At 43.2% G+C, this 17,800-nt stretch overlaps 1 protein-coding gene across 4 annotated transcripts in view; it reads left to right on the plus strand.

Annotated features, from left to right (window-relative positions):
* Positions 1 to 17,800, plus strand: part of DNAH10 (dynein axonemal heavy chain 10) — a 156,899-nt gene that overhangs the window by 86,855 nt on the left and 52,244 nt on the right. For all 4 annotated transcript variants that reach the window (XM_070386294.1, XM_070386295.1, XM_070386296.1 and 1 more), the window contains exons 44-51: positions 355 to 474; positions 1,741 to 1,886; positions 7,804 to 7,956; positions 9,359 to 9,619; positions 12,451 to 12,623; positions 14,007 to 14,100; positions 14,467 to 14,634; positions 15,322 to 15,510. In XM_070386294.1, coding sequence (XP_070242395.1) covers positions 355 to 474; positions 1,741 to 1,886; positions 7,804 to 7,956; positions 9,359 to 9,619; positions 12,451 to 12,623; positions 14,007 to 14,100; positions 14,467 to 14,634; positions 15,322 to 15,510 — 1,304 coding nt within the window. The remainder of the gene's footprint in view (positions 1 to 354; positions 475 to 1,740; positions 1,887 to 7,803; positions 7,957 to 9,358; positions 9,620 to 12,450; positions 12,624 to 14,006; positions 14,101 to 14,466; positions 14,635 to 15,321; positions 15,511 to 17,800) is intronic.

A 17,800-nucleotide genomic window follows, 5' to 3' on the forward strand; every position in this document is an offset into this window, starting at 1 on the left:
GCTACAGACTCCAGAATTTTTGCCAGAAATTTTGTCCTCCATGGACAGAGGAGCCTGGTAGGCTACAGTCCATAGGGTTGCAAATAATCAGACACGACTGAGTGACTAACACTTTCACTTTTCACCTATCCATCCATCCTTCCATCCATTTGTATCTGTGTATCTATGTCTATTTATATTTATTCATCCATCCATCTTTGTCCGTCTCCATCCATCTGTCTGTAGCTGTCAGTTTCTCCAATTAAGTTGCTATCCAGGGAACAAATAGCATTAGTTCGTTCCAAGCATGAGCCAGAGCTGATTCTGTATTTTCATGTCCACAATCAAAACAAAACTGACCACTTTTTATTACAGGTCAGCTTCCAACCTTGTATGACTTTCACTTTGATTCCACACAGAAGAAATGGATACCGTGGAATCAATTAGTTCCAGAGTATGTTCATTCCCGCGAGAGGAAATTTGTTGACATCCTGGGTATGTGAGAAACGAAGCCTCGGTTTAAGCATATGTGGTTCTCATTCTGTGTGGAAGGGTGGAAAATCCCGTGGTCCCAGTGGAACTCTAAGTCCCACCCGAGTGCTGGTTGGGAGAAACTGAACGTGAGCCATGGGTTTTGCCAAGAGGGTGGCACTTTGGATTCCTTTTATGTGCCTCTGGACATCTGAAGATGTCTATACCCCTCAGCTCTTTTGCCTGGCAGGTGGATCCTCCCTGCCAGGGAGGGTGGCAGGGCTTGAGGTGGGTAGGATGCTCCTCTGCTTCTGCTCACCTTGCACAGGCTCCCTTCTGCCCCGTAGAGCTGTCTGGGCATGGGGAGGGACGCAGGAAGAAGGGAAAGAGGAATGACTAAGGCAGCATTTTGTAAGAGATGCTGCCTTGAGAAGTAGTGTACTATGGATATTGTGTATTGAGCTGTATTTAACATGCACACCTCTGGCTATTTGGATACCATGGAGGCTCAAGATATTCCATGAAATGAATATCTGATTTTGGTTGGTATAGAGTTCTTACAGAATGAAGCATACATGTTTTCTCAGGAACCAATCAGAATTTAAAACTGTCAGTGTAGGAGTAGCCAGATTTGACTTAAAGGTTTGATACTCTCTTCAGAGGAAGCTGAAAAAAGTCAAAGTCTGTCGCTAAGTCGTGTCCTACTCTTTGAGACCCCATGGACTGTAGCTCCCATGCTGTTCTGTCCATGGGATTTCCCAGGCCCGAATACTCGAGTGGGCTGCCATTGCCTCCTCCAGGGGATCTTCCTGACCCAGGGATCGAAGCCGCGTCTCCTGGTTGGCAGGTGGATTCGTTACAACTGAGCCACCTAGGAAGCCCTCAGAGGAAGTTGTTGGTCAGGAAACAAGTCTTGATAAGTGACTTATGCAGCAGAGAACCTGGGAGTTTTCAGTATCCTGAGTATAAGTCAGAATTGGATATTGAAACAGTTTGGGTTTTCTACACTCGTATGTGATGATGACACAACTGTAGAAATGTATCAAACTCCTCAAAATATACACTTAATATTGGAATGAATTTCATGGTCTGTGAATTATACCTCCATAAAGCTATTAGAAACAATCATTAGGGGTAGTGAGCGTCTCCATTTATATGTTTTCAAGGTCACCCCTTGGGTTTTTGCTGATGCTTCTTATGGGATTTGTGGGATCCTGGGAAACTCCAGGCTGCCCAGTGTGCACCTTATTGGTGTTTCTGTGATGCTCTAATTCTTCATACGTTCTCTAGTTCATACAGTGGATACAACCCGTACTACCTGGACACTGGAGCAAATGGTAAAGATTAGGCAACCTGTTCTTTTGGTTGGTGAATCTGGTACCTCCAAGACAGCCACTACCCACAACTTCCTGAAAAACCTGAATGAAGAGACTAATGTAAGTCATTATCTGTATCTATGGACAAATAGCAAATTACCCCAACACAAAGCAGTTCATACAACAAATACTATCTCACAGTTTCTGCAGATCTGGAACCTGGGGGTGGCTTAGCTGGTTGTTCTAGCCCAGGCTCTTTCATGAGATGGCAAGTTTGACTAGGGCTGAGGTCATCTGAAGGCTTGACTATGGCTGGGGGAATCCTCTTTTGAGATGTTCGGTATCAATTCCCCACCATGTGAGCCTCTCCAAGCACCCTGGTATAGTCCTTTATTTTTTCCTGAAGATTATTTATTCATTTATCTATTTTATGGCTGCACTGGTTTTTTGTTGCTGCACGCAAGCTTTCTCTACTTGTGGCAAGCAGGGGCTGCTTTCTAGTTCAGGTACATGGGCTCCCTCATTGCAGTGGCTCCTCTTGTTGTGGAACACAGGTTTTAGAATGTGTGGGCTCGGTAGTTGCAGTGCATGGGCTTAGTTGCTCCACAGCATGTGGGATCTTAGTTCCCCAACCAGGGATAGAACCTGTGTCCTTTGCATTGGCAGGCAGATTTTTTTTTTCTATTTTTTTTAATTAATATTTTTTTAATTAATTTTTTTTTTACTTTACAATATTGTATTGGTTTTGCCATACATCAACATGCATCCGCCACGGGTGTACACGTGTTCCCCATCCTGAACCCTGCTCCCGCCTGCCTCCCCATACCATCCCTCTGGGTCATCCCAGTGCACCATCCCCAAGCTTCCTGTATCCTGCATTGAACCTGGACTGGCGATTCATTTTTATATGATATTATACATGTTTTAATGCCATTCTCCCAAATCATCCCCCCCTCCCTCTCCCACAGAGTCCAAAAGACTGTTCTATACATCTGTGTCTCTTTTGCTGTCTCGCATACAGGGTTGTCATTACCATCTTTCTAAATTCCATATATATATATATATATATATATGTAGTGTATATATATATATATACTAATGCATATATATATGCATTAGTATACTGTATTGGTGTTTTTCTTTCTGGCTTACTTCACTCTGTATAACCGGCTCCAGTTTCATCCACCTCATTAGAACTGATTCAAATTTATTCTTTTTAATGGCTGAGTAATACTCCATTGTGTATATGTAATATGGCTTTCTTATCCATTCATGTGCTGATGGACATCTAGGTTGCTTCCATGTCCTGGCTATTATAAACAGTGCTGCGATGAACATTGGGGTACATGTGTCTCTTTCAATTCTGGTTTCCTTGGTGTGTATGCCCAGCATTGGGATTGCTATGTCGTATGGCAGTTCTATTTCCAGTTTTCTAAGGAATCTCCATACTGTTCTCCATAGTGGCTGTACTAGTTTACATTCTCACCAACTGTAAGAGGGTTCCCTTTTCTCTACATCTTCTCCAGCATTTATTGCTTGTAGACTTTTGGATCGCAGCCATTCTGACTGGAGTGAAACGGTACCTCATTGTGGTTTTGATTTGCATTTCTCTGATAATGACTGATGTTGAGCATCTTTTCATGTGTTTGTTAGCCATCTGCATGTCTTCTTTGGAGAAATGTCTATTTAGTTCTTTGGCCCATTTTTTGATTGGGTCATTTATTTTTCTGGAATTGAGCTGCAGAAGTTGCTTGTATATTTTTGAGATTAGTTGTTTGTCAGTTGCTTCATGTCCTATTATTTTCTCCCATTCTGAAGGCTGTCTTTTAACCTTGCTTATAGTTTCTTTTGTTGTGCAGAAGCTTTTAATTTTAATTAGATCCCATTTGTTTATTTTTGCTTTTATTTCCAATGTTTTGGGAGGTGGGTCATAGAGGATCCTGCTGTGATGTATGTCTGAGAGTGTTTTGCCTGTGTTCTCCTCTAAGAGTTTTATAGTTTCTGGTCTTATGTTTAGATCTTTAATCCATTTTGAGTTTATTTTTGTGTATGGTATTAGAAAGTGTTCTAGTTTCATTCTTTTACAAGTGGTTGACCAGTTTTCCTAGCACCACTTGTTAAAGAGATTGTCTTTTCTCCTTGTATATTCTTGCCTCCTTTGTCAAAGATAAGGTGTCCATAGGTGCGTGGGTTTATCTCTGGGCTTTCTATTTTGTTCCGTTGATCTATATTTCTTTGTGCCAGTACCATACTGTTTTGATGACTGTGGCTTTGTAGTAGAGCCTGAAGTCAGGCAGGTTGATTCCTCCAGTTCCATTCTTCTTTCTCAAGATTGCTTTGGCTATTCGAGGTTTTTTTGTATTTCCATACAAATTGTGAAATTATTTGTTCTAGCTCTGTGAAAAATACCATTGTTAGCTTGATAGGGATTGCATTGAATCTGTAGATTGCTTTGGGTAGTATACTCATTTTCACTATATTGATTCTTCCAATACATGAACATGGTATATTTCTCCATCTATTAGTGTCCTCTTTGATCAGGGTTTTATAGTTTTATATATATAGGTCTTTAGTTTCTTTAGGTAGATATATTCCTAAGTATTTTATTCTTTTCATTGCAATGGTGAATGGAATTGTTTCCTTAATTTCTCTTTCTATTTTCTCATTATTAGTGTATAGGAATGCAAAGGATTTCTATGTGTTGATTTTATATCCTTGGCAGGCAGATTCTTAACCACTGCACCTGCTGTTGTTCTCTTGACCTGGCATCTGACTTCCCTCAGAGTGAATGTCCAAGGTAGAAAAGCAGACACGACAATGCTTTGTATGATTCAGGAAACCACACACCATCACTTTTGCTGCATTTTGTGGATCACAGAGGCACTACTGTGACCCCCTCTGATGCAACATAGGAGGGGGCTACACAGGGTGTGGGTACCTGGAGGTGAGGATGATTGCGGGTCATCTTGAAGGCTGGCAGTTACATTCCTCATCACCATTTTGTGGTTTTTCATTTCCTTCCTCCAGTCATATGCCAGACGTGGGAGGGTTTGGGTACTCCGGTGCAAACGACAATGAACAAAACTATTAAGGTCCACCCTCATTAAGAGGGGACCCTGACATGAGAATGAATCATGCATGGAACGTGATTGTGCAGAACATGCCAGGTGCACCAAGATGTTAGGAAGGAGGGTCCCTGCGTTTCTCCTTTCCGTGCACTCTGAGTGGTCCTACATGGCCCACCTGCTCACCATTGTAGTTCTCCTGGTTTTAAACAATTTTTATTTAACTTTTTAAAATTTGCAGCATGTGGGATCTTTAGTTGTGGCATGTCAGATCTAGTTCCCTGACCAGGGATCCAACTTGGGCCCCCTGCATTGGGAGCTCAGAGTCTTAGCCAGTGGACAATCAGGGAGTGCTAGTACTAAGTCATGTCTGACTCTTTGTGACCCTATGGACTGTAGCCCACCAGGCTCCTCTGTCCATGAGATTCTCCAGGCAAGAATAGTGGAGTGGGTTGCCATTTCCTCCTCCAGAAGATCTTCCCGACCCAGGGATCGAACCCACATCTCTTACTATTGGCAGGTGGGTTCTTTACCACTAGTGCCACCTGGGAGGCCCCATTCCCTGCTTAATGTTTTATTACCAAGTAAAGACTCTTATCTCCTCCAAGAAGCTGCCTGTGATTTTCGGGATGTCCAGCTGTCACATACTTGTCCCCAGTCCACGCACTTATTCAGTTCCTTGTTAATGTTGTCCATCTTTGAGGTTCTTGATTCTGATTCTGGCCTTCTGGAACCTCCAACCAGAGAAAAGCTTCCCACTGCTCTCCTCTCTGACTCTTCCTTACACCTGTGCTACATGTGGCAGAGGGACTCCAGGGAATCCTGTGGCCCTCCGGGGTAGGGAGTGGTCAGCCTGGGTTTGTGATGGGCACATAATGGTTGAGGGCAGGATTGGGCCTTTCTGCCCCCAAATGGATGGTCAAGCTCACTCATGTACTGGCGTGCGCAAGCATGGCTATTTAGCTTTAAGAATGCCATTGTGGAGGGCACTTGAGGAGTGTTTACAGCCAGAGGGGCCTACAAGTTTATGGAGTTGGGTAAAGAAAACTTGACTTCAGTAGCCCCACCCCCGCCAGCCTCTGTGCTCCTCTCCACCGAGACTCAGCAGCTGGTGCTCATAGGTCCAACAAGGCGCAGTTCAGTGGTTAGAACTCCACGCTTTCACTGCGGAGGTTCAATTCTTGGTCAGGGAACTAAAATCTGGCAAGCCTCAAGGTGAGACAAAAAAAGAAAGACACATCCAAACACGTTCACAGTACAGACATGCATGTTTATTCCCCCATGTTCAGGTCAGCTGCACCTGCATTTGTGGGCACCCAGGAGAAGGGTGTTATCTAAGGCAGTGGTTCTTTTTTATTTATTTATATTTTTGGTTGCACTGGGTCTTTGTTGCTGCGTGCGTGCTTTCTCTAGTTGCGGCAAGCAGGGGCTACTCTCTAGTTGTGATACACAGGCTTCTCGTTGTGGTGGCTTCTCTTGTTGCAGAGAAGAGGCTGTTGTAGACTCTTTGTTGTAGGCTCTAGGTACATGTGCTTAATTGCTCTGAGGCATGTAGGACCTTAGTTCCCCGACCAGGGATCGAACTCATGTTCCCTGTGTTGGCAAGTGGATTCTTACTCACTGGACCCTCAGGGAAGTCCCACAGGGTTTCTTAAAGTGTGGTCCCTGGACCTGCAGCATAAGCATCACCTGAAATCTTGCTTAAACTGGGACTTACTGAATCGGAAACTCTCAGGATGGGAACCCATTGGGCTGAGGGGAAGATCCCTCCAGGTGGTTCTGATGCATAATTAAGTATGGGAGCCACTGATCAATGATCTGTCATTAATTGCTCCAAGAAGGGGTGAGGGAGAAACCCCAAGTACACATGCATGAAAATGTCCACCCCACAGAGGGACCAGGGGCCCTCCCTTACCCTTTTCTCAGCAGTTCCTTCCAAGGACTAATCAGTGGTTGTTTGTGTTCTTTAAAAAAAAAAATTTTTTTTATTGAAATATAGTTAATTTACAATGTTGTGTTAATTACTGCTATACAGCAAAATGACTCAGTTTTATATACACATATATAGTTTATATGTGTTTATATACATACACATATATACACGTATAGTTTCTTTATATAGGCTTCTCTGGTGGCTCAGATGGTAAAGAACCTGCCAGCAATACAGGAGACTCGGGTTCGATCCCTGGGTCAGAAAGATCCCCTGGAGAAGGGAATGGCAACCCACTCCAGTATTCTTGCCTGGAGAATTCCATGGGCAGAGGAGCCTGGTGGGCTACAGTCCATGGCATTGCAAAGAGTTGGACATGACTGAATGATTAACAGACAAACACATATATATATATGTGCACTTTCTTTTTCATACTCTTTTCCACTGTGGTTTAATCGCAGGATATTGAATATAGTTCCCTGTGCTGTGTAGTAGGACTTTGTTCTTTATGCATTCAGTATATACCAGTTTGCATGTTTGTGCTCTCTTTGACTTATTTATTTAGATGTAGCAGGCGTGATAGTAACTTATATTTGAATATTGCTTTGTCATTTTGAAAATGCTTTGATATATTTCATCTCACATGATAAAAATCACTCTGTGAAGTAGTGCAAATAAATATCATTAAAATAATATTTCAGATGAGAAGAAGGAGGCTCTGAAAGCTTAAGCAATGGTTCTGAGGTCGCCTGGTTAGAACTGTGTAGGCCCAGTACCCCCCACCCCGACCAATCCACATTGCTCCCCAGTCCACACTGTTCACCTGGCAACTAGTTATTGCCTCTTACAACCTTTCATAAGGAAAGAGGAATTCTTGCTTTAGCATTAAAATATACAATGAACTTCAGGCTCGTATTGGGTTGCAAAAAAATTAGTTCAGATACCAGTGAATCTGTAAAATAGATGGTAGCTTACAATCAAATATTTCATGTAGGTACCATGAAAAAAGACCGTGTTTTGGAATTATCTCTTTCTGTTTCAGATTGTGTTAATGGTCAGTTTCTCCTCCCGCACCACGTCCATGGATATCCAAAGAAATTTAGAAGCCAATGTGGAAAAACGAACCAAAGACACTTATGGCCCACCCATGGGAAAACGCCTCCTGGTGTTCATGGATGACATGAACATGCCGAAGGTTGGTGAGGCCGAGCGGGTGGGGTGGGGGGGCAGTGGCGGGACTATGTAACGGGTTAGAGTGGACGTGAAAGCATCTGTCTTTTAGTCTTCACAATGTCTGTAGGGCCAGGTTATGGAGAATCAGCTTAGGGGACCATGTGACTGGAGGGACTCTTTCCTTAGATGCGTTCCTTAGTTTCTCCAAGGATTAAAGCAGGTAGCAGGCAGCTTCTGAACTATATTCAGTGTATATAGTTCCATGTATGTTTGAGTAAGTGGTTCCAGATGAGCTATACTTTAGATAATAATACTGTTCTCACTCCTGTACACCTGGGGAGCCGGGTGGTACAGTGGTAAAGAGTCTGCCTGCCAGTGCAGTAGATGCAGGAGACGTGGGTTCAATCCCTGGGTCAGGAAGATCCCCTGGACTAGGAAGTGGCAACCCACTCTGGCATTCTTGCCTGGGGAATCCCGTGGAGAGAGGACCCTTATAGGTTACAGCCCATGGGGTCATAAAAGAGTCAGACATGACTGAGTGACATACATGGGAAGTGTAAGGGCAGGCACTTCCTAAGAATTCCTCTAGATTTACCAAAATCTAGATTTTACCAAAATTCCCTAGAGCAAGGGAATGTTCACAGGCACCAGGAGTTTGTTTCTGGGGCTAGAGCCTAAGAGGTGCAAAGTTTTCTTAGTACTGGGATTGAAATTTATTATCATGTCTGCAGAACCATTCCCCCCACCAAAAATGTATCTTCTAGATGGACTGTTTACAAAGCCAGGATCCATGCGTCTGTCCATGGATGCATGCAGGCATCCATCTATCCATGCATCCATCCATCTCTCCATCCATCCATGCATCTATCCATCTATCCATACATCCATCCATGCATTTATTCACCCATGTTTATACCCATACACACACCCATCTCTCTATGCATCTATCGATCTATGCATCCAACCATCCATCCATACACTTGTTTATCCATCCATCCATCCAATTGACATATTTATTGAGCATCTCCTATGGGGACTGGTGCTGTGAAGTGATGAACAAAATATATGTAGTTCCTGCCTTCAGGGAGTTTACAATCTAGAGAGGGACACAGATTTAAAAAAAAAAAACTACAAATGAATATACAGAACTGCAAACTTTGAGAAGCCCAGTGAAACTCAAACCAGAGCACTCTGAGAGGGTGAAAGGAGATGGGATTTAGCTGAAATGAAAGTGTAAGTCGATCAGTCGTGTCCGACTCTTTGTGACTCCAGGGACTATACAGTCCATAGAGTTCTCTAGGCCAGAATACTGGAGTGAGTAGCCTTTCCCTTCTCCAGGGGATTTAGTTGAGATGGTCAGCAAAGGTGTTGCTGGGTTCTGCTTTACAATATCACTGTTCTTCCTTTTCTGGAAAACAATTGAGGTGGATGAATATGGCACACAGCAGCCAATTGCCCTGCTGAAACTGCTCTTGGAAAAAGGCTTCTTGTACGACCGGGGGAAGGAGCTGAACTGTAAAAGCATCCGTGACCTTGGCTTTATTGCTGCGATGGGGAAAGCTGGAGGAGGCCGCAACGAAGTCGATCCAAGATTTACTTCGCTCTTCAGTGTCTTCAACATTCCCTTTCCTTCCGAGGAGTCTTTGCACTTAATTTATTCCTCTATCCTCAAAGGCCACACCTCGGTAACTTTTTTTTTTTAACATATACACAAATCTATTCTTTTTCTTTTTCCTTTTATTTTAAAAAAATTTTCTTGACTCATGTATTTTTGACCATGCTGGGTTTTCATCACTGCATGCAGGCTTTCTCTAGTTGCAGTGAGTAGGGTCTTCTATTATTGAGGAGCATGGGCCCTAGGGTGCATGGGCTTCATCAGCTGCTATGAGGTGTGTGGGATATTCCTGGACCAGAGATCGAACCTATATTCCTTCATTGGCAGGCAGATTCTTTACCATTGGACCACCAGGGAAGTCCTATTCTTTTTTTTCACCTTCAAACTTTTTTTTTTTATTTTTAAACTTTACATAATTGTATTAGTTTTGCCAAATATCAAAATGAATCCATCACAGGTATACATGTGCTCCCCATCCTGAACCCTCCTCCCTCCTCCCTCCCCATACCATCCCTCTAGGTCGTCCCAGTGCACTAGCCCCAAGCATCCAGTATCGTGCATTGAACCTGGACTGGCATCTCGTTTCATACATGATATTTTACATGTTTCAATGCCATTCTCCCAAATCTTCCCACCCTTTCCCTCTCCCACAGAGTCCATAAGACTGTTCCATACATCACCTTCAAACTTTTAACTTTTAGTTTGTATTGAGTTATAGCTGATTAACAATGTTGTGGCAGTTTCAGATGAACAGGAAGGGACTCAGCCATACATATACAGGTATCCGTTCTTCCCCAAACCCTCCTCCCATCCAGGCTGCCACATAACATGGAGTAGAGTTCCATGTGTTATACAACAGGTCCTTGTTGGTTATCCATTTTGAATATAGCAATGTGTACATGACCTAGGGAAGTCCTATTCTTTTTCAAATTCTTCTCCCATTTAGGCTGTGGGTAACTTGACTTAATTAGAAGTCTAAACCAGAGGGCCTGGTTGGTAGAAACTTGGTAATGATGTATGCATTTGGCACAGCAAGCACAAAGCCTAGAGCCCATGGTGCTTTTAGAGGCCCATAAACAGGTTTTAATTTCTCTCAAAATCAGAAGAAAGGAATCAGTCTAATCCAGCCTAGATTATATTCATCTTTATACCAAGTTAATCATAAAATATACAAGCTAATATATTTAATTATAATTAAGTAATAAAAGAATATATAAATGTATATGTAAGTAATATATTTTTATGGAGGAAGGGGCCCATGAAGGCATCAGTGCCTAGGGCCCATGGGAATCATGGTGTGGCCCTGAGTTACATAGGCCACCTTGAGTGACAGCAACGAAGCAACTACAGGATGTGGGCTCTGGAGTCAGTACCCATTCTGCTCCTTGGGCAAGTCCCTGGAGCTCTCTCCTATGCCCATCCTCATCCAGAATAGGGAGGTAATACTGGTACCGGCCTCCCTGATGTTTTGGAAGAATGAAGGGAGAAAGTGCATGTAATGTGTGTGGCAGAGTGCACACACCGATCCTCACTAGATACTAGTTACTGCTGTTATGTCACCATGATTTACATGACCTCTACAGATGGGCTTCCCTGGTGGCTCAGACCCTAAAGAATCAGCCTGCAATCCAGGAGACTCTGGGTCAGGAAGATCCCCTGGAGAAGGGAATGGCAACTCATTCCAGTATTCTTGCCTGGAGAATCCCATGGACAGAGCCTGGCGGGCTACCTTCCATGGGGTCACAAAGAGTCGGACATGACTGAGCGACTAACATTTTCACACTTTACAAATGGAACCCCTTCATTTAAATAATGACCTCTGATCCTGGCATCGCTCTTCTAAAGCAGGCTTGCTCACTCAAAGTCTTGAGGGACCAGGCAAGAAAGATGAAGGTGTGGGAAGGCCAGATGTGATCAGGGAGCACCTGGCATGTTCATGCCCTACCACAAGCCATTCACTTCCAAAACTGTGAGGTCTGTGCAAGTCACATCAGTCTCAGATGGAGGGTTGGTTTGGGGCTTTGGTTTCGTATCATGTTGACTTGTCAGTTAATGTGAAAATCTGGGGAAACAAAAGCAGATCAGATGATTAGTTTCTCTGGTCCTTCCTTTTTTTTTCTTACCTCCTCACAAAAAAATTGATGATGGGTTTTTCCTGGTGGTTGGTCCAGTGGTTAAGAATCTGCTGTGCAGGGGACACTGGTTCAATCCCTAGTCTGGGAGGATCCCATATGCAGTGGAGCAGCTAAGCCTGTCAGCCTCAAGTGCTGGGCCTGCGTGCCGGGAGCCTGTGCTCAGCACTGGGGGCGGGGGGTGTGTGTGAGGGGAGCCACTGCAGTGGGAAGCCTGAGCACCGCAGCTCAGTTGCCCCCACTTGCCAAAACTAGGAAAAGCCCCGGTGCAGCAACAAAGACCTAGCACAGCCAATAAGTAAGATAATAAATAAAATATGTTTTAAAAATTATAGAAAAATTCATGCAATGTAAGACTAGCTATTAAAACCATTTAAAAATACACAGTTCAGTGACACTTAGTACTTTCATAATGTTGTACAACTATCACCACTGTCTAGTTCCAGAATATTTTTATCACCCCCAAAACAGTTATTCCATTCTGTCCTTCAGCCCCTGGCAACCACCAATCTGGACTCTGTCTCTATGGATTGTCCTATTCTGGACACTTCCTATCAGTGGAATCATACAATATGTGGTCTTCTGTGTTTGGCTTCTTTCACTCAGCATGATGTCTTCAAGGTTCATCTACATTGTATTCTATGTCAGTGTTTTGCTCCTCTTCCTGGCCAAATCATACTCCATGATAATGGATGGACCACATTTTGCTTACCCCGTTCATCCATTGAGAGACACTTGGTGTGGGGGGGCGGGTCTTTTCATTCTGTAGGTGTTTCATGAGAGCATCGTGGCTGTGAGTGACAAGCTGACATCCTGCACGTTGACTCTTTACAAAAACATTGTTCAGGATCTGCCACCCACCCCGTCCAAGTTCCATTACATCTTTAACCTTCGAGATCTCTCACGGGTTTATAACGGTCTTGTCCTCACTAACCCGGAACGGTGAGTTTTGTCTTATGTTACTAAAAGATGCCTCATTGGTATGATAGCTTCTCCTATTCTTTTAAGACAGAGGAGCTATCAGGAAATGCGATGTGAATCCATGTGTCAATTAATCACCCAGTGTCTTTTTGTTTATGTTAAATGAAGAACAGAGTCAAATGCTTGGTTAAGACTTGATGCCTCTTGAGCCCTTGAGTTGAAGGCTGGGGAAACCAAGAGAGGCAGGTGTGAGGCCAAGAGAACAGGTGTATTCAACCCAGAGGTGGGGATGTTATGCCAACCTTTGTTCTCAGTTCTAAAGGTGGAGTTTGCCCAGTGGAGTCTTTCATTCATACAACTGAATTGTTTTCAGTTGCCAACTGGTTATATTTTATGTGTCTTTGGGAGAAGTTAACCACAGAGGACAGAGGGATTTAAGTCTTGGTGTAGAAATTTACTCATGAAAACTGGATGAATTTGTGTATTTACATTAATGTATATTTCATCTATGTAAATTTTCAGGGATGTCCCAATTTTATGGATTTACATTATGAATCCACAAAATATTGAAAAATGAATCAGGAACTTTCCACGTGCCCACAGTGACTCTCAGTGCCCTTGAAAGGTTCAGAATGGCAGTTCAGGAGGGGGCCGGTCTGGGTATTTATGGGTGGAGTGAGGCCTCTTTGCCAGAAACCAGAGAAAGACCCAGAATTGGGGTCAGGTGGAGCTGGTTCTTAGAAAAAGGAGCTGCCAGTGGCTCTGCAGCTGATGTTAAATTAATAAATTCCAGTGAGGAGGAGTCCCATTAAGTTCTCATGTCATTTACATCACTTGTAGATAATGTTCTTTTTTTTTTTCTCTGCAGCAGGAGGAGCTATAAATGACAACATTATAGTCTTTACATTTAAATTGTTAGTGTCCATTAAGTTTCAGGCTTCCCTGATAGCTTAGATGGTAAAGAATCCACCTGCAATGCAGGAGACTCCAGTTCAATCCCTGGGTTGGGAAGATCCCCTGGAGAAGGGATAGGCCACCCACTCCAGTATTCTTGGGCTTCTCTTGTGGCTCAGCTGGTAAAGAATCTGCCTGCAATGCGGGAGACCTGGGTTTGGTCCCTGGGTTGGGAAGATCCCCTGGAGAAGGGAAAGGCTACCCACTCCAGTTTTCTAGCCTGAAGAATTTCATGGACTTTATAGTCTGTGGGGTTGCAAAGAGTCAGACACTGAGTGACTTTCACTTCACTTCACGTCATTAAGTTTCAATTAATATGGAACTGGGTTGAGGGGGGAGACTATAGATATGTCCTTTTCTGCACCCTGTATAGTCATCTGAAAATAGTAGCATCCAGCCTGCTCTTCTCTAGATAACTTTGTGGCTAATTTTGCCCCTTCCATCCTGTAGATTCCAGACGGTGACCCAGATGGTGAGAGTCTGGAGGAATGAGTGTCTGAGAGTCTTCCATGACCGGTTGATCAATGAAACAGACAAGGAGCTGGTCAGTACATTGAAAATGTACCAGCAAATGCAAAAGACAAACAAACAAAAACCACCCAGAACTCAAAACAAACAAACAAAAAGCAAAACTCTAACTACAAAATTTGTCTCTGGGTGAAATGAAAAGTACAAAACAAAAACACAACATTTTTTTAATGTATTTTTTTATATGGGACTTTACAGAAAAATAGAGACTAACAATGGAAGTCAATAGATAAAGGAGGGTGAATTGTTAAGTACTTAGCAGCAAAGGGGAAAAAATCAAATGCAAATGACTTCAGATAATCCTAGCCTATGCTCTTTTTCTGACAAGTCTTAGCACAGGCGTGGTGGGAGTTTGGGTCCTGAAGTGATCTTGTGTTGTAAGGTCCAGGAGCACATAAGAATCTTGGTCACGGCACATTTTAACGATGATGTGGAGGTGGTGATGAGGGACCCCATCCTGTTTGGAGACTTCCGGACAGCTCTGCATGAAGAGGAAGCACGCATTTATGAAGATATTCAGGATTATGAGGCAGCCAAGGCTTTGTTCCAGGTGCAGACGGGGCTCACCTCTCCCAGGATTACATTACATGGGTGCCCAGGAGGTGGAGCTGGGGAGAACGCCGTGCCTGTCTGTAACTTGGGAATGTGGGCTTGTGTCTGACCCAGTGGTGTCCACGTCCTGTGGTGCATGTCAATGACCTGATGAATTTATTCATTCAGACCCCTGGGACCCATCTTCATACGTTTCCCTTCATCAAACCCATGGAGGGTGCCAGGGTTCTGGAACACACCCAACTTTGGGAACCCCTCATCTGATTCCCTAATGTTCATTTTCATCTTAATTCATAAGGCGAGCCTTGTGGTCATCTTTGGCTTACTGCTGGCCGATCACAGACCAGCAGATCGAAATCTTTTTAAATTTTATTTAATTTAGTCAGTTTATTTTGGCCATGCCGTGCAGCATGAAGGTTCTTAGTTCCCTGACCAGGGATCGAACTCATGACCCCTGCATTGGTAGCTCAGCGTCTTACCCACTGGATGCCTGGGATGTCCCGCAGATTGAAATCTTGTTTGTGAAAGTTAGTCTTGTGAACCCAAATGGTTTACTCATTTCAACCACTATTGACATTCAAAACAGTCTCTCCTCCATTTTTAATCTCTCCTGCACAGAAGAGAGAGTCTGTCTCTTAGAAGTCAGTGGTCCTTAAAAAAATTTTATTTTTGGTCTAAAATTCAGGAAATCCTTGAAGAGTATAATGAAAGCAACACCAAAATGAACTTGGTTCTCTTTGACGATGCTCTGGAGCATCTGACCCGTGTGCACCGCATCATTCGAATGGACCGAGGCCACGCCCTGCTGGTTGGGGTTGGGGGCTCTGGGAAGCAGTCTCTGGCCAGGTTGGCTGCCTTCACAGCTGGCTACGAGGTGAGCCAAACTCCCTGCTAGAAAATGGCTTTGCTATGCCAATTTCTGCAGTTAGTAGTTCCTGCAAAAATTCGAACAATGTATTACAGATCATAACATGATGCTTTTTCAGAATATCAAATGGTTTTTTCTGGGAGGGGGGAATCGATATTATTTTAACTGAATATTTGAAGCATCTAACTATTGTATGGTTTTTGGAATGTAGAATATGTCAAATCAGGTTCGAGAGTCAAACATGAGCAAGTCCTGTGATGCATAATGTGTGATGTGTACTCGTGTAGAGGGGATCTTAGCCAAAACCTCCATGGACCCAGTGTTCATGGTCATTGATGTGCTGGCTGTTGTTTCAATACAACCACCATCCAAAGTTCTGGGCCATTCTTAGAATCTTCAAAAAACAATTAAACAGAAACAACAAAAAAATATTTTTATTGAGATACAATATCTAAATCGTACAATTCATCCACTTAAGGTATACAATTCAATAATTTTTTATGTTCAGAAGGTTGTGAAACCATCACATTCAATTTCAGAACATTTTCTTCATCCAAAGAAGAAATCCCAAGCTCCGTATCTTCCTGTTCTTCCAGCCCCTCAGCCTTAAGACATCATTAATCTTTCTTTCTCTCTTGACTTTCCTATTCTGGGCTTTTCATACAATAGGATCTCAAAGTCTGTGGTCTTTTGTGACGCCTTCTTGCACTTAGCATAATGTTTCCAAACGTCGTCCCCGTGTAAGTGTTTCATTCCTTATGTGGCTGAATCAAGTTCCATTGTATGGTAGACCACGTTTCAGTTATCCATTCATTCATTGACAGTCATTTGGATTACTTCCATCTTTTGACTACTATGAATTATGCTGGTATAAACATTCATGTACAGGATTCTGCAGGGACATATATTTTCATTTGTCTTGGGTGGATGCTAGGAGTGGAGTTGCTGGGTCGTAGGGTAATTCTCTGTTGATCCATCTGAGAAACTGCCAGATTGTTTGCCCAAGGGGCTGCACCATTTGACATCCCTCCAGCACTGTGTGAGTGGGGCCCCGTGTCTCTACACCACCCTGAGACTCTTACAGATAGTCCTGCAGTGCCCACACGTAACTTGCCAGCCTGGTCCATTACTGTGAGACGTGCATCCTGCAGTGAGACTCAGTTTTGAAGAAGCGTCAACTCCACTGCTCACCCTCCCCACACACCCTCCTTAGTTCTTTGGTATCTGATTCTGTTCGTAACTTGGGTCTTGCGTTATCCTCGATGCCTCTGTTTTTGCCTATTGTTTTGCTCTGTTTTTATGATCATTTTTTTTTTGAAATTTGGAAGTTAGAGGATTCAAGGGTATATGTTTTTAAAAGGTTTTTGACCCATGACACTAGAGTTCACATTAGAAAGGCGAATTCGTGGTGGAGTGTGCCTCCTTGAAGTGGGAGTAAAAAGGGCCAAGGGACTTGCCTGGTGGTCCAGTGCTTAGGACTTGGCTCCTTTACTGCAGGGGCACGGATTTGATCCCTGGTAGAAAACTGAGATCCCACTTGCCTTGAAGCAGGGCCAAAAAACTGGGGGGCCTGGGGATGGAGGACCAGGGGAGAAGTAAAGGACTTTTAATTTTATCCATAGCTTTGTTAAAAATAGGTTTGAAGAAAATATATGAGTTTTGGGTTTTTAGCAAATGTTAAATATGGGTGGTGGGTGCGGTGGCATTCTATTATTCATTGTATGTGGTTTATTACTCTTTATTTATTTATTTATTTTATTACTCTTTAAAAGAATTGAGAGTCTTGTCTATTTATTTATGGCTGTGCCGGGCCAGATTACATTTGGCTGAAGGGCATCCAAATTGCCCTGAGTTTGTGTGTGTGACTGTGTGTGAGACTGTGTGCAAGTTTGGACATGCAAGTTTGTGTAATTGTGTGTGTGAGAATGTATGTGAGTGACTATGACTGTGAAAGTGTGTGACAAACTACGTGTGTGCCCATAAACATAAAAGTGTGTTGAGTGTGGGAGTCACCATGTGAGCATTTGTGGCTATGAATGTGCATGACTGGCTGAGTGAGTGTGAAAGAGGCTTTGTGTGTGTATGTTTGTGTGTGTATGTGAATAGAGGTAGAGAGGAGAGAGGAAATGAAGGATTTCTCTGCTACCATAAATCTGAGCTGTTTTAAAAGGACTGCTCACAGTTAAACTTCTACACATCTGAGCCGGAGGAAATGCTTGAACAGAAAAGACTTAGCTTTATGTATGTGTCCTATTTCCATTTATATCTATTTTGTGTGTCAGAGGATTTTTGAATT

This window comes from Bos mutus, chromosome 17, assembly GCF_027580195.1.
Source record: "Bos mutus isolate GX-2022 chromosome 17, NWIPB_WYAK_1.1, whole genome shotgun sequence".
Classification (NCBI taxonomy): Eukaryota; Metazoa; Chordata; class Mammalia; order Artiodactyla; family Bovidae; genus Bos; species Bos mutus.